This window comes from Poecilia latipinna, unplaced genomic scaffold, assembly GCF_001443285.1.
Source record: "Poecilia latipinna isolate Pla-1442-1.1 unplaced genomic scaffold, P_latipinna-1.0 Scaffold526, whole genome shotgun sequence".
In the NCBI taxonomy this organism is placed as follows: Eukaryota; Metazoa; Chordata; class Actinopteri; order Cyprinodontiformes; family Poeciliidae; genus Poecilia; species Poecilia latipinna.
In genome coordinates this window covers 155,904-173,112 of record NW_015113142.1, presented here as the reverse complement: position 1 = coordinate 173,112, position 17,209 = coordinate 155,904, and the positions used below count along the sequence as shown (strand labels likewise).

At 39.0% G+C, this 17,209-nt stretch overlaps 2 protein-coding genes across 2 annotated transcripts in view; both read left to right on the top strand.

The window, feature by feature from the left end:
* The first annotated feature begins 199 nt into the window (after positions 1–199).
* arhgef5 (Rho guanine nucleotide exchange factor (GEF) 5) lies at positions 200–14,243 on the top strand. The gene is made up of 15 exons (XM_015040770.1): positions 200–891; positions 1,363–4,195; positions 5,339–5,384; positions 5,602–5,648; positions 7,026–7,399; positions 8,936–9,096; positions 9,273–9,425; positions 9,507–9,636; positions 9,733–9,807; positions 9,901–9,993; positions 11,220–11,362; positions 11,550–11,693; positions 11,783–11,853; positions 13,072–13,176; positions 13,699–14,243. Exons 2-15 carry the CDS (start codon positions 1,441–1,443, stop codon positions 13,839–13,841), a joined length of 4,440 nt encoding a protein of 1,479 aa, XP_014896256.1. The 5' UTR covers positions 200–891; positions 1,363–1,440; the 3' UTR covers positions 13,842–14,243.
* Positions 14,244–15,636: 1,393 nt separating this feature from the next.
* The window catches only part of LOC106952576 (gamma-aminobutyric acid receptor-associated protein-like 1), a 7,878-nt gene continuing 6,305 nt past the window's right edge, over positions 15,637–17,209 (top strand). The window contains exon 1 of the mRNA XM_015040769.1: positions 15,637–15,819. The gene's annotated coding sequence lies outside the window, so the exon portion shown is untranslated. The remainder of the gene's footprint in view (positions 15,820–17,209) is intronic.

Sequence of the window (17,209 nt, the reverse complement as noted above, 5' to 3'; positions counted from 1 at the left end):
ATATATATATATATATAAATCATTTACTGTCACCCTTGCATGCTGCCCCTCCCTTCTTCCTCTGTGATTGCTTCATCTGTTATTTTTTCACAAAGCAAAATTAAAAAGTGGTTTTGTTTCCTTTTCTCTCCGACAGGCTCAGTCTCTGGAGAAAAAGTAGGGATTTATTTCTTTTTCTCTTCCGGTCTTCCACAAGTTTTTCGGCAGTGTGTATTTTTTCACTCTTCACTTTCTTCCTCCCCTCCCCCCTGCCCTCCTTGTGTTATCACAACCCTTACCTTGACTATGCATGTTGAAGAGACACACCCGGTCGCTTCATTTCTACCAATCACTGAGACACGCCAAGGAGATGTACTTCCTGTGTTCTGTGGAAGAAAAGTGGAGCAGAGGAGAGCAGAGTTTTCTGGGCTTGTTTTGTTTTGTTGCCGAAGGTGGGGGTCCACACACACTCACAGGGGACAGTAGTAGTGGACACGCTGAGAGGGATTTTTGCTTGTGAAAGACCAACTTGCGGAACGCCACTACAACTATAAGGACGGGACAGAGACAAAGAGGAGGGAAGAGATAAGTGTCAATCTGTTGAGACTTGTTTGGGAATTTGAGGAAGGAGGAGAAGTGGGGGGAAGAGACAGAGAGAGGCAGCAAGAGGGAAAAAGCAAGGAGAATTCGGGCGTAAACATGAACCTTTCAGAAGAGTAAAAACAAGTGAGAGGAGGAAACAAAAAAAGAGACTAAATAGTTGTTCAGACGTATTTGGAAAAACAAGTTTGCCATTTGATCTGTCACCCGGATAATGTCAGCACAAGGAACTAATATGTTGTGCAATCCAGTGCTTTTTGGCTGAGCTGGAGTAGAAGGGGTAGACCACATCTCCCTTAGGCACACCTTCAGGTGAGTTACTCTAATGTGCTTCTTTACTTCTGTAATATGTCTCTAATTTGAAGCCCGATTGGAGACCTAATCCATTTTTAGTTTGAGGACTACATGCCTTGCCCATGTGTCACGGGCCTCTGCTCTCTGAAAGGCTCCTTGTGGTATGCTGCATTTTTTGCAGGTCTGTGCTGCATTCTTACTGAACTGTTAAAGGCTGTCCTCCCTCTCACTCCTCGCATTCTCGTTTAAGTTGATTGACAAATGATTTTTAACTTCAAGTAGAGGTGCAGAAATTTAAAGAAAAATTAGAATGCAGTGTTTTATGTTTAAACAGTAACAACCAAATTAAAGCAACATTTCAGTGGACTGAAACAATTTCTAAGGGTTTGAAGTACTTATGCATGTTCTTGACTTGACCTGTACTTAGGTATTTAATCTGCAGTACTAATGCAAATTGTAATTTAACTGACAACTACTACCTTGTTCTAGGCTCTTCTCATTTTGCTGCAATGGAGACCAAAAACGGCCATCTTTAACACCGGTGACACACTTTCTAACCTAACAACGATGGACAAACTTCTCCCTAGAGGAAAGGTCTCTCGGGATCCAAGTCCTCTGTCAGGAATGAGGGGCATCTTCCACCGAGGAGACAACAATCAAAAACAAAACAGGAAGAAGGAGAGCGAAACTCAGAAAATGAGGGATGAAGAAGTGGTCGGCCTGGAGCGATCGATGGACAGAGACAGACCTCCCCGCATCAGAGATGGCGAAAGAGAGTGGAGAGATGGAGAACGAAGGCAAGCCGATGGCAGAGACAAACAATGCAGGCCGTCGTCAAATGTAGAGATGACTGAGACTGAGCAATATGTAAAAACAGGGACAAAGAAAGGTGACACGTTTCCCAGAGAGAGAAAGGGAGACAGAGATCCTATTACAAGAAAGATGACAGAAGGAGAAATGAGGCAGAGGGATGGACCCAGAAGAGAACAGATGGAGGACTGGGAAATTGAAAGATCTAGGCGCCAAGACGGAGAAAGAGAGGAGATCCAAAGGAGGGCAACAGAAGATGGAAGAAGACCACCAGAAGATATCAGAACACAAAAGAGAGAAAGATATAAAGTATCTGGAGTTGAGTTTCAAGACAGGAAAGGAGAAGTGGATGATTCATGGGTTAGGAGAGATAGGGATGCAGGTAGAAAAAGAGATCAGTTCAGAGCTGTGATGGATACAAAGGATTCTGAAAGGTGTTCTCCACAAAGGAGACCAGAAACAGAAAGGTACACAGGAAGGACGGAGAGAACAGCAAGGAAAGATGCCAGGAATGAAGGAGATATTGATGCGAGAGAGTTGGAGAGAAGGGAAAAAATGAGGGACAAAGATATAGAGCAGAGGACCCCTTTCAGCAGGAATGAGGTGTTCTACCAGAGCAGAAGAGCGCGGGGAAGGGATCGACGTGGAAACCAGGAGAGATATAGGGAAGAAAGACATAAGAGGAGAGAACAGGATGACTGGTCAACAGACAAAGATCTCAGAACAGAAATGAGACCAGCAGACACAGGGTATGAAAGAAGGCAAGCGATCAGAAGGGATGGCAGGAGAGAGGATGATCAATGTAGAAATCAGAGACAAGACAGAGAGGGGAAAAAAAGGCAGGAAGATGGAAGGGAAGGCGTGAGCAACAGATCCTTGAGTGATTCTTCTCCTCGAGCAACACCACGAGGCCAAGTCAGTGGAGAGTGGAGAAGCAAGGGGCATAGTGACATGAGGTACATAAGAGATTATGACAGGGAACAAAGAAGGGAGGGCAGTGTTGGAAAAGAACCCCAAATAGATCCAGGGCAAACAGGTGAGAAAAGACAAAGGCAAATTCTAAGAGGTGAGAGGTTTGACAGAAATGAAAGCGTATCTTGTGGTTCAGACAAGGCACGGATGTGGCTAGAACCACAGAGGGGCACATCACAACCAAGGCAGAAAGAGGGGAGGAGAATAGACGAAAGGGAAATAAAGTCACAGGAAGAAGGGGAAAGAGATGTGTGGCAATTACGAGGGGATCCAGATGAGAGGAACATGACCCAGAGTAGAGAAGTAAGAGAACGCAACGAGGACTCTGAGGGGTTGAGTGTAGATGGAGACGAGGACGAGGAAGTCTGGAGAGACAGTTTTAGTGAAGACAAGGAACCGCTGCCCAACAGTGGTAGGAAGGAAGCTGAGAGAAGCTGGAGGATGGATATTCAGGGAGAAAACTTGTTAAATAGCACTAGTGGCACAGAGGAAGAAGGTGGGAGCTCTTCTGGGAGTAGAGGAGGGAGTGTCAACAGCTGCAATCCAAACAGAGACAGGATGCTGTCTTCCGAGTCCGGCAATGTGTTTCTGTCCAGTGGGGTAGATAATGGGCATGAGATGGAGCAGAGATTTAGGATGAGGGAGAAATTTAGTGAACCTAGAAACTCAAACAAAAGAGAAAAGGACTCGGCAACAGGGGATGAGGAAGTGATTAACGCAGAGCAGCAAGGGAGAGAAAATAAGTCGATCTTCTGTGCAGTTGGGCAAACTGTTTCCCAGTCAGAAACTCATGAGGTGTCACTGTCACAAGATGACGAGGGAGGGGTGGAAACATATGACACAAATAAAGAAGGTCATCAACGGAGAAGTGATGAGGATACACGTAAACCTCAGCACCACCCAACACCAAGCAGAAGGAATCAGCAGCCAAGGGGAGAGAGCCTCACTTCACGAGACCCGAGTGGAGATGGCTATGCAGCACCTGTGGACCTTCAAGACAAAGAAGTTGAAGAAATAATGAGACAGGGGCCACTGCCCACTGATATGGGGATAAAGAAAAAAGACTCAAAGACCGAAAGGCTCCTAGAACAATGGAGAGAGAAGAATAACAGGAAAGAGGATCAAACATCTTGTGGCGATCTTCCTCATTGCAGCAGCTTTGAACAAATTCAACCTTTCCTGAATGAGCTAGACACTGAAGCAATGAGTCCAGAGGAGGTGGAGGCCATTCGCATCCGAATGAGCGGGGTATGGATGGATCCTGAGCGAACCAAGCGGCGCTCCGATGCCCCTCACCTTAAATGGGCCACAAGTGTAGTCCGTGAGATCCTGGGCCACTCTGGTGAACAGACAGAGGACGAACCAAATTCGGGGGCAGAAGAAAACCAGCATGTCAAGCAGGCTGTGAATGATGAGCATCAAGAAGAGGCTGAGAGCAAGAGTGTGAACTTGCCTGTTGTGACTCTGACAACAGATGATCAACAATCAGAGCCAGATCTTGAGGAAGAAGAGGAGGAGGACGACGACTTCGATTTTAAAGGTATGAGGCAGACCCAAAGCAACAAGCATGCTGACTAGTTTACAGTTATGCATGTTGTAACACACACCCTCACTCTGACACACTGTTTAACAGTATAGGGAAGGAAGGTGACATTTTGGAGCAAAGGACAGAAGCTGGGAAGGCAGATTTAGCTGAGTTAGGAGAAGCAGCTGAAGAAACAGGCAGAGAACAGGAGGTGGATATGTATCTAAGTGTGAGTGACACTCTCTACAAGCCTAGAAGCTGTCCCATTCTTAGTTATAAATCTGAATCTGACCTCCTGACTCTCCCTGGAGAAGGTGAGAGCCAGGAGGTGCCAGATGAAAATGGACAAAGAGTAGATGAAAGACAAGGAGACAAGACAGTGGACATAAGAGAGGAGACCTTGAAGAGCTCCTGCAGTTTTCAGGATTCCGGTCCTCAAATTCGTTTACGAAAAATGGGAATCCGTAAGGCCAAAGAGAGACAAAACAGAGAGCATGTTGACGTGGAAGGAGAAGAAGAAGAAGGTGTTGGAAGAGATTGCAGAGCAAGAATATTTTCTTCCCCAGGTAAACCAGAATACCGACTGGGGAAAACTAGAAACATCTACTCGAATCCATTAATCATTTCGGAAAGCTCCAGAATCACCTCCTATTTCTTGTCACTTCTTAGGCGTGATTGCTTCCACAACGCAAATCCTAATCCAAATTTCAAATCAACACTACGCACATTGTCATCTCCTGATCTTCTTACTGCTTCTTCTGTTTTCTAGTCTGAATAACATTGGCTTCCTGTTCTGGGAATCATAATCTCGAAGCTGTTATCTGCATCTTGTCACTGTCAAAGATCCAGAACTACGCAGAGCTTGAGTGCTTCTCGGAATAGGAAACTATGTCATGGAGTTGTAATTACATTCAGTGGAAATTACAACAGGTGGGGAAAACCACAGGTGTGATTTAAAAGGGGGCAATCATCAGTGATCCTTCCAGACACAAGAGAAGCATGAGCACTAGAAACAACTAAATCTATATTTAATCTAATTTATTTTCACTTTTTTCATATTTATTACAAGTTTTATGTATTTTGATTTTGGAAACAGTCTTAAATTATTTAAAATGCTATTTTATAATCCCACTACAAATGTATATTTTCTTATTCCAGATGATAATGATTTTAAGAGCAAAAGCTGGGGAGAGGCAGAACTAAGGTGAGTTTAGCAACATTTAAATGATTCTTAAAATATATTTGTGTCAAAAAATATAAGCAATGTACTAGTCCTTGAACAGTTTTAGTTATTCATCATTTTAGTCTAGCGTGAATTATCTCTGAAGCCTTGAGTTTGTTTTGTCATAACTGAGGTTTTAGGCAGGTGTTTATAAATGCGCTGAATTAACATGTTTTCTTTTACTTCCATTCACTTACAGGAATGCTTTAAACTCCAACATAAAGAAGAATAGGAAAAGTTTTTACAGTGAGTATCTGAGTTTTAGCTTTGATTTTGTTTACTCATATTATTCACTTTTAATATAAGTCTAGCACATTGTATAAAATAACACTGTGGTCTGTAATTACTTTCACAGTTTACTTTCTGTCAGTCAAGCATTTATACGGTAAATTTAGGATATCAGTAAATTGCAGGGGACGTGACAGGTCTGCAGGTCACATCAGATCTGGCCGTATTGACGGAAACCATGACATAGTCATGCATTTCCTCTCAGAGAGCGTGACTCATTTCTGTGTAAATCCAAACCCACTGGGTGTTTATCACTTAATCACTTCACGTCAACGTGAAATTTTCACTCACATACACAAGCAAAGGCAAATGTGTGTCAGTTTACTGTTTAGGTCACACAGCTTTATAAACTGATGTTTTAAGCAATCTGACATGGAAGCAGTTTGCCGTCCACTGGCTCACATGGCTCTTGCGAGAATGTGTTTGTGCTTGATCTGTATATAAATGAGTTTGTGCAAGCCTCTGCAGGTTTCTGCAAGTGTTCATCTGCGGCTGTGACTTTACATTCCAATATGTAAGAGTAAAAGACTTCTCTGACTTTGTAACGCTTTCTGTTTGGGCTTAGAGTATTTCCAAATCTCGTAGGTTTAGATTTCAATATTTTTCAATATTTTTTTTTTTATTCAACCGATAAGTTTGTATCTAAGTGGAAATGACACAATCAACTCCCAAAAGACACAAAGATAATGTTGAGGAGTTTCTTTTTTTTTTTCGTTTAAAAGTCATGTTGTAAATGATTTCTACCTTTCTCAAAAGTCTTTGCTAAAATTATATCACTTCTCATAGTAACCCATAATCTTTTTGTATATCTCCAGTGGTTTTTAAAAAAAATATTTTTATTATAAATGCTTTTATCGTGAGCTACAACTCTTTGAGGTTGGACAGTCCATTTGTTAACTCTCCATAGATTCTCAGGAGTCTGGTTCAACCTTTCCAAGCATTATTTCTTGTGGAGTATTTTCATTTTTTTAACAAAAAAAACAAAAAAAAACACATGCTTCCAACTTGAGATTTCAAAAGCCTTTATTCTGGTTGTGAAAACTCAGGAAATGTCAATTTGAATGATCTTTTTTGGAATTCGGTAAACTTTAGATATAGGCAGGCAATGTAGGAAAACTGTGTATAGACTAGTCTAAAGCAAATTATCTCTTTCCAACGTCTCCACTAAATTATGTGTATAAAGGTGTTTTGTGGGGAGAAGAAAGTAGGACATTTGTCCAATAACTGTCACTGTTTTCTAATTCAAGTCAGAGGAATCATGTTGGTTAACTTAAAGATTACTTTAAATTTGCTAAATTTCAGCATATCTGTGTCTGTCTCCTCTCTTTCCTTCAGATCGTCCTCAGCTCTATCAGCAGTACAACGAGGAGTCTCAGAACATTGAGATTCTGCGTCAGTCCCGCTCAGACACCCTCACAGTGGGCGAGGGAAACAGTCGCTCCCCCTTACCTTCACCTCCACCCGCTCGCAGACCCCTTCCTCCTTTACCGGCTTGCCCACACCCTCATTCCCTGTCCTACTCGGTATGTGGTCACTCCAGCGCCACGACCTTGTCTCTTCCGGACCGATCACAGAGCGAACGCAGGGCCTCCTCTCCGAGTCTGTCCGTCTCGCTCACGCAGTCGTCGTTACTTTGGCGGGATCTGCCCAACGTCTGTAACAACCCCGAGCTGATGAAGCTCACAGATGATCAGAGGCGGCTGCAGGAGGTGAATATCTAACCACACATCAGGAACACGGTCCACATTTGATGGTTCATGTCTGTTTGTATGGAGCAGATGACAGTTCTTAATTCTGATTCTCTTGAGTCTGTTTTAGTCTAACGGGTCTCCCTAAATGCTTCACAACATTTAGGAAGATAGTTTCTGATAATCTTTAATTCTCCCTTCATTCTCTTTAGCATGTGAACGTTTTATCTCGACTTGTTCAAGAATTGTGTAGTAGCAAACAGTAATCTGCTCTTCAATCTCGGGAAATTTACTAGAAACCGCTGACTCAAGAGACTGGAAACTCCAAATAGCCTCTCTCCTATTTTCATACAGACTCTTGAGACTCACAAGTCATTTCCATTATTCAAACCAGACAAATGTTTAAAATGTGAGTTTTCTGTCGCGTACAGCAGCTGCCTTTCAACAATTAAATTACCGCCTGATCATTGGACTTTGACTTAGAGAGCTTATTTTTCTCTCCTGCCCACTTCAGCTGATCTGCTGGATTTTATGACTAGAAAAACTAAACTTTTATTTTTGCTATTAGAATGACCTCTTTCAAAATAGTAAGCTGAATTCTCAAAATTCTTATTTTCCGACAATTCAAACTATTGTTTTTTTTGTTGTTGTTGTTTATAAAAATACAATGGTGACTATTTTTTGTAATTCTATTCAAATAGTCACTAACTTATCAATACACACAGTTGTATATTTCAACTGTACATTTTTTTTTCAGATAAATGTGATGACTGTGTATCATAGCTAATGAAGAAATGTAGCAACATATTACAAAAAGTCAATGAAAATGACAATTTTCTAATCCAGACATATAAGTGTATATGTCACTTGTATACATAGAAGTACATTACATGTTGTATCTTACACAGTCACAGGGAATATTGCAAATTAACTAGTGTTGCAGAAGGCCAATTTAATATTTATATTTCACCTTTTGAATCAAATAAAATAAGAAACATCTGCAAAAAAAAAAGTAATTTATTTTGATGCCTCTCTATATCCTGTCCAAACTTAGCCTTTTCACCCAGACATACACATAATTTAAATGAAAGCAACATTATATTTTCAAAAAGAATATTGTTCTTGAAATGCATTAATAGTAATATGATTGATTTGTTTTGCTCCCTGCTGCTTTATCTATCTATTTTTCCCACTCTAATATGCTGTTGTGCTCTGGCGGTAATTGGAGACTGCTTCTTTTCTTTTTAGGATTCATTTCCTTGTGCTTGTTCATACTTGTTGCGCCACACCTCAAACTCCTGAATTCACACAGATCATACTGGCTTGCCACATTGCAGAATAACCCTTCAACTGATCCACTATTTTATTAACTGTGACTCTGGCCAGAAGGTCTCATTGCATTACTTGGAGTTGCACTTCTTTGATTGCATCAGCTTTCACCAGTACATGTTAAAAGGAGGTTGATTAGTCATTTCAACTACATGAATATAAGCAATCATTTCCTTCTTTTAATCAGTTCCATGTTTCCCCCTGTTTTATTTTATTTTTGCATGCAAGGTGAGATTTGAAGTGGTGACCTCCGAGGCCTCCTACTGCAGAAGTCTGGACATTGTTGTTTTACATTTTGTCAAGAATAAAGAGCTAGGGAAGCTGCTGACGACTCAGGACAAGAACTGGCTGTTCTCCCGTCTGACTGAAGTTCGCGTCATCAGCCACAGGTTGGATGTTTTGAACAATGTTGTCAATCAAATTTTACGTCCATCTAAGCTTGTTAAATGGTGCATTCAACTAAGAGGTGTGCATAATATTGATTGTGTAACCCCCGTTTGTTAGTGAGGAAAAATACTATGAGCGCAAAAAGGTTAAAGTTGTTTCCTTGCAATATCCGTTTCAGATTTTTAGCGAAGCTGGAAGAGCGTGTGGAATCCGATGTTTTGCAGTTTACAGTGTGTGACATTATTGCTCAGCAATGTCGACGCTTCAGAAAGGTTTATGTGCCCTACCTCACCAACCAGTCGTATCAGGACGCCACATACCAAAGACTCATGTAAAAAGTTTGGCTTTTCATTTCTTCTTTTTGAGATAAATATCCCATAAAATCTAAATAACAATTCTGTGCTGCGTTCAGGAATGACAATCCTCAATTCAAGCGGATTGTGGACAACTTGGAGAAGAGTCAAGTTTGTCAGAGGCTTCCTCTCCGTTCCTTCTTGGTGCTTCCGTTCCAAAGGATCACCAGAATTAAGCTGCTGGTCCAGGTAAACCAAACACCAGTGATTATTTGGTATATTTAATCCAAATGTTTTACCTTTTTTTTTTTTTTTTACCTGATCCATGTGCTTTTTCCTGTGTAGAATATTGTAAAAAGAACAACCCCTGGAACAGTGGAGGCAGAAAACACCATTAAAGCTTTAACACATTTGGAAAGGGTACAGAAACTCCCTACCTTCACAGTATCTTTACACAGTTTAACTTTAGAAAGTGAAAGTGCGAACGTCCTTGTTTTTTTCTTTCTGTTTTAGATCATTCAAGAGAGTAACGACAGCATCACTGAAATGAAAACCATTGAGTCTTTGGTATCGCTAAGTGGCAAAGTGGAATTTGTGGATTGCAAGGTGAGCAACCATTCACTCAGCCCTTACATTTATTAACCCATACACAGATCTGTGAGAAGCTTAAGGTGAAGTGTCTTCACATGAGTTTTGGTGCCTCTTTTTACATTGTAGTATCTCTGATTGAAAATACGCATGTTAAACAGCTAAGATATGTGGAGGTAAATGTGCTAAATTCCAGCCAATTTATTAAATGAGATACATTCTAATGACATATTAATCAAAAGTCTTCCAACACCTCTTGTCTTTTACAAATTTGATTCAGTCCTTCAAACAAACAAAAAAGCAAATGGAAACACTTTATTTGAAGGGGAGTGCATAAGACTGACATAACACCTGTCATGAACATAAAAAAGTCTTCATGAATGTTTATGACAGCTGTCATGAAGTGTCATTTGGTAAATAATGACACTTTTAATGCAAAGTTGCTCTAAAAGTTGCATTAAAATTCCATTAAAAATGCCAACTTTGCATGATTTTGTAAATTATGATAATTTAATGCAAAGTTGGCATTTTTAACGGACTTTCAACTTTTAGAGCAACTTCGCATTAAAAGTGTCATTATTTATCGAATGACACTTCATCGCAACAGTCATAGACATTCATAAAGACTTCTTTTTGTTCATGACAGGTGTTATGTCATGCTTTTGACAGTGTCATCTCAGTCCTATGCACACCCCTTCAAATACCAAACAAATGAACCTCGCCTTTCTCTGCTGGACAGGTGGGACGACAAATGACAATGGTGGTTAAATTTGAATCAAGATATTTAGCTAGAATTTGTTGAAAACAACAAACTGTAATAAACAAGTTGTTATTGGAATTCAACCCTGAATGAATACTTAATAATATATAGAAACGAATAGTGTTGGATACAATTTTTATGATTTATGTTTACCCTACAAAATGTCTTTTCATAGAGTGCAGGATGCATTTGTAGCAAATTAATTGAAAACTGCATTACTCTTTCTGGGAATTCGACTTTATTTGCTAGTTAGCAACTTAACATGAGAAAGAGGATTACTTACCTCTGCTAGACAAATTCCTCAGTTGTTGTTGAACATGTTTTTCTTGCTTGGTCCAATTTGTCATAAAAAGGTTTTATTTTGTATACAGCATCAAGCCACACAATATGAATACTTTGCAAATTCACATAACAGCTGATTAACTTAGATTAGGACCCCGTTATTGAACATATTAATTAGCTTTATTTCCTGGTTGTGTTTCAGACTCTTCCTCTCATCAGTCAAAAACGGCGGCTGGTGAAAGAAGGTCCCATCACTCAACTGATGGATTTCTCTCTAAAGCAAACGGAGAGAACCATTTACTTACATCTCTTCAATGACTACCTGCTAGTATCGACACAAAAAGAGTGAGTCAGCAAACAGATCATTTTGTGTTGTCATCAAATGTGATCACCATCACCATCTAACTGCAGCCTGTTATCCTCCTATCTGCTGCCTGTGTTCATCATCTGTTTAGTTTTTCACATCCTTTCTCTTCCACTGCCTGACCTGGGTGATTTATTTATTTATTTTTTTGCTGCGTGCCTTTCGCAGAGGGGGAAGGTTTACCGTCATCGATCACTGTCCTGTGGAGGATCTGCGTACCGAAGACTTCCGTGTCAAAATCCTGACCCTGCAGAAGAACAGCTTCCGCTTACACTTGGCACAGAATTCCCTGCTGCTAAGAACTGAGACAAAGTAAGAGATTGCACCGAGGACATCTGTTTGGTTTCCACACCATTAGAGTTTGATCAATTATGCATTACTCGCTACGTTTTCCCAATCAGGAGCGATAAGCTACGCTGGATATCTGCCCTCTCCAGGACTTGTCCTGCAGTTGATTTTTCTACTGCAGAAAGTAAGTTTTATCCACAAAAACTGCATTCATGCATCAATTACAGGTACATCTCAATAGATTTTAAAAGTTTATGTATTCCAGAAACTCAGTCCACTAACGGTAGCAGATTTTATATATTGATTACACACAGATTAATACTTTCAAGCCTTTTATTCTGCTAATTTCAACGATTTTTCTCTGACAGCCAATGAAAACACAGTAACTGATTTCTTAGGTTAATATATAAAACTTGTAATTGGACAAACAAGCCTCACTGGATCACATATTACAATTTAATGAGATGTATGAAGTAATACATTTGAAAATTGAATAAACATTTTGGATTTTCAAATGTGATTTCAGAATATTCGATATTAATTAGAATGTAAATAATTAATAATGTGATGTAAAGAAACCCCCATTTCAGGCTGATGCAAATTGTAAAAGGCATAAAAAATACTGACAAACACGAAAGGAGCCACTGGTATTTTCGTCAACTAAACATATTTACATTCAACTAATTAATTGCTTTAATTTAGAATAATAATAACTAATAGTACTTGACTCTGCATATGCTTATTTAATAACATGGATTATGCCAATAAAAATCAAAATTTTTTCTCCAGTCAGTATAATTGACATTGCATTTTGCTGCCCTCTAGTGGATAAACAGTTGCTCATTTGTGTCTGATACACCCATGTTTCATGGGTGTTGGTGTCAGTAATTTGCACGTTTCCCAAAGGGAGTTCATTAACAACCAACCATGTTGTGTGTAGTGTCGCAAAAATACAGAGGGACAATTGGGATTCACTTTTGCCCAACTCTACACACACTGTGGGTTAAACTAAGAAAAGAAAATTAAAATTAAATAAATCAATGGAGCAATTCCAAAATTGACCAGATGCTAATAATACTGTGAAATATAGTGTTCGTGTCCCAAATGGAGATTTTCATTTACCTTTTACCTGTTAGGTATCACAGTGAAAAAAACTGTTAGAACCCCTGATCGTTTGTGTAAGCTCTCCTGATAATTAAAGTAATCTGTTGGTTAAGTAAAACTGGATATGCTAGAGTGTAGATTCAGCTGCTTTCTCTTTATGTATGAGGTCATACAACGCAAATACAAAAACAAGAAAAACCTAAAACAGACCAATTTTAATTAAACATGGTTACTCATTGTAACCATGTCCCCAATTATTAATAAATTATTTAACATGATTTCTTTGCTCTTCATCCAGATTTAGCACAGATGCAGTGCATCAGAGCTTACATTGCTCAGCAGCCGGATGAGATGTCTGTAGAAAAAGCAGACATCATTTTGGTTCACCAGGACAGCGGAGACAGTAAGACAATTGCTTTCTTTCCCCATTTTGATGAATTGTAGTGTTTACTGACAGATCCATATCTTAGGATTGAAAAGATATGTGCATACAGTGCCGTGAAAAAGTATTTGGTCAACTTCAGATTTCTTCTGGGGTTTTTTTCCCCCACATTTTAATTTCTCAGAAATTCAAGCAAATTTAATTTAAGAAAATTACTTTGGATCTTAGCCAAAAATGTAGCAAATATCTTTCTAGACTTTTCTATTCCCTCTCCAGTTGCAGGTTGTTTTGTATCTCAAGGTTAGGCTTGATCTGTTGCTTTTGGAGAACTTTTAGCCTACTTACAGTTGTCAGACAGGTTTTTACTTAAGCGACTTCTTGATGCCACAGGTTGGTAATGAGTAATGAGGTCTTGTCAACTTCTAAAAAACAATGTGTTTAATCCCAACAGAAGAGTTTCATTACAAGCAAAGGCTTCTTCACAGAGCTGTAAATTGAGATTATTTTGCCGACTTGTTCACACTCGATTGTTTTTCTCTGCAGACTGGATAGAGGGGATTAGACTGTCGGACCAGCATTTTGGATGGGTGCCCAATTCCCATTTGCAAGTCATAAGCAACGACAAAGTCAAGAAGCGCAACCTGTCGGATGCTCTCACACTAACAAAGGCTAAAGCTGCTGTCTGAGTACAACACTAAGAGTGGCAGTGAGCTGAGGGATGTCCTGAAAGGAAGTTTCTCTGCTGTGTGCATTTTACTACTGAAAATGGACCATAACTATTTTGACATTTGTCTGTGTTATCCGTGCATGACAGGGCATTGGCTAAAGAAAAAGTTGGAGAAATTCAGCTAAGTGCAGAATTGGGCCCCACTTATTTCACTATGTGGAATAACGATAAAAAAACAGGCCTGAGAGTCATTCCCCATTTATATTCTCAATGATTACCTGATATACAAACTGCCTTGCTAACATTGAGGATTTCAGTGTACACAGATATCTTAAGTTTTTTTTTTACTTCCTTTCTTTGAGAAATATTTTGGTAAGGTACTAATTGTTTGTATATGATGACCAAATAAATAAAATAGTGTTTTTTAAAATAAAATAAAATAAAATAAAATAAAAAGAATCCATGTATGCATGGCAGCAGACAGGTATGCCTTCTTAATAACATTTCTATGTACAGAGCTTGAACAAAACATTAAAATGAATTCACAAAATAAAGAAACATCTGACTTCTGGATATGCATTGATTTGGAGTTGTGTGCCTTCACCATTTATAAAATATTTTTCACTATTTTTTTATTGACTGAGTTACAGTGCTTTTCAAAACTATTAAAGGTTTTCAATTTTTTCATCAAAGAAAGATCAGAAAAGTTTTGTTAGTATTTGTATTCGTCTCTCCAAGTCCACATTTTGGAGAACCACAGCCTTTGCTCCAGTTTTACATCTCCCAGCCTCTTTACATGTTTTCTAATTGCCCTTAATTAAGCCCCATCTATCTTCTTTCTTACTTTTACATACTTTCCTGCCACTGCTGAAGAAAAACATCACTTCACCATGACCCTGGCAGCGTGTTGAGTAGTGATAGCTTTCCTCCACACAAAGCATTTTCTTTATAGGGCCCCCCCAAAATTATTTTGGTTTCGTCAGAGCAGAGCATCTTCTTCTACATATTTGCTTTATTCTCTACATGGGTTTCGAATGGCTTTCTTTCAAAAACAGCTTTCTTCTTTCCATTCTTCATCAGACTAGGTGCTGTGCCAGCAGACTTTCGCACCATAGCTGTGTATCTCTACATTTTCTTTAGAGTTCCCCCTTTGCCTTTTGGTGACTTCATTGATTTTTCCTCTCAATTCCTGATCTAAGTAAATGGGTGGTCAGTGCTTTGGTAAATGCTAGAAGCTTTGTTAAAAATCTAACCCTGCTCTAATCTTCTCCACAGCTTCATCCATGTGTCTGCTGTGCCTCCTGGGTTTTCATGACCCTGTTTTTTCAATTTTTTTTTTTTTTTTTTTTTTAGGAAGTTTGGTGTACAATATGCCATTTTAATTTTACATTAGGCCTTTTTTCCATCTATCATATAAAATCCCAGCAAAATATATGTAAATTTACCAAATGTGAAAAAGAGTGATTTTTTTTGTAACTGGATGAGCTCTGTGTACAGAACAAATTGTGAACAGTTCATACAACGAAAAAAAAAAATGGTACACGCCAGGCACGTAGTCTGTCTTAGGCGTGACTGTGAACTTGGTTCCTCGCTCGGCTTGGCTCGGTTTCCAGGATTTCCTACTGGATCTGCCTCCTGCCACTTAGGAAAAACGGGCTGTCGCTGCTCCAGACTAGCAACCAGATCCAACCAATAAATGCAGAGCAATCCGCCTCCATCTTTCCTTCTATTGGACATCTTTTGGTGTCAATGAAATATCTCATCTGTGATTGGCTGATTTTATTTTAAGGGGCGGGTACTCACGTATTTGTTGTTTATGTTCAGCAGAATAAAGTAGAGCAGTCGACATCTTTGAAGGCAGGTTCTGACTTGTACGCAATGACAGCTTTGAGGCTTTAAGTCATCACAGTGCTTGTTTTGAGGGACTTTACGACCCAGGAGTATACCTGTGTTTAAACTGATTTGAGCGATTCTTGTTTTTTGGTCGTTTCCAAAAGGTATGTAAACAGTAAGGTTGGTGAAATTATTAGCCACGGTTGTTACTAGCTAGCACCTTAAACTTCATAATTTACCAACTTTACCAAGAATTTGTCGTAAGATTTAACCTCCAACTGTCTTATATTTGGTGATAAATATTTATATACAGTAATATGTTTGCCTGGGGTTGTGCTGTAAGCCATTTTCATGAAGAAAGCGAGCAATCTGATCTCATTGTTGTTGTCAAGAGTGACGTGGCGTCACTTCACGGATCATATCAGAAACACAAAAATCTAGTTTCATCTTCCCCACTACATCTTGGACCCCAATTATAAGAGCCCACTTATGAAGTGACTAAGAGCTGAGGACATATACACGTTTATATCCCCAATCTGCGTAAATACTGGAAACTGTGCCTTGACTTAATTTGTCACTTCGCCCCTTTTACACCACTTGCCACTGTTTCCTGCATATGCATTGGCATTTTGCCCATCCATTCTGCAAATCTGGATCTTTAAATATTGTGTTGTTCACGTACGTTTGCAGTTTTGCTCATTTCGTTTTGACCGTTCATCAGTTCGTTTCGTTCCCGTTTCGACAACAAAACAATTTAAATTTATATAGTCTTGTTGCAGTCCGATGTAAGGCAATGCTGGGTGATTCCAGTAAGTAATATTTACACACAGTAGGTTGCTTAGAGTTAAGACAACTTGTCAAAATTAGATTTTTAGAACCAAAATAAATCGAACTAGGGTCTTATGCAAAGTTTTCAGAAAATAATATAAATTGTATGCAAATTCTATATAAAACTGAAGCATTTACATAACTATTTATCTCAACTTCTTTACAACTTTAAATAAAGTTGGTCTAAATGGGCACGAAATGGAAATGAGAAGGGACGAAATGACAACATAGAGGATTAATGGTTGTAATTGACCATAGCATTTCAGTATATTTTTTCGTTGCTTACTTGAATAATGGACATAAGTTTTCATAAAAATGCTGATGATTTCACCATCAGCTTAATTTGACTGTTTTATATTATCTAAGAACTTTAACAGATTTTGTAACCTTGATTTAAACAAGAATAAGAAAAACCTGCTTGGAGGTATTATTTGGATTAATGATGTATTAGAAAATTGCTTTAGTTGTCAAATAGGTACGGAACGCCCCCTTGTGGGTACGAAGCTTCCCACTGCAGAGGCAACATTTTTGAACTGAGCCTCTGTTTTAATGCGCGGCTGTGGAGTAAAACCTGGAAGAATGATAGCACTGCTGTTTATTTCAAAAAGGCTTTGAGGCAGCCATTAAAGATATTGTTTGGAATAAACAGATCTAAATATTAGATTTGATTAAATCACAATAATTTTTATTTTGCAGGTATATATATATATATATATATATATATAT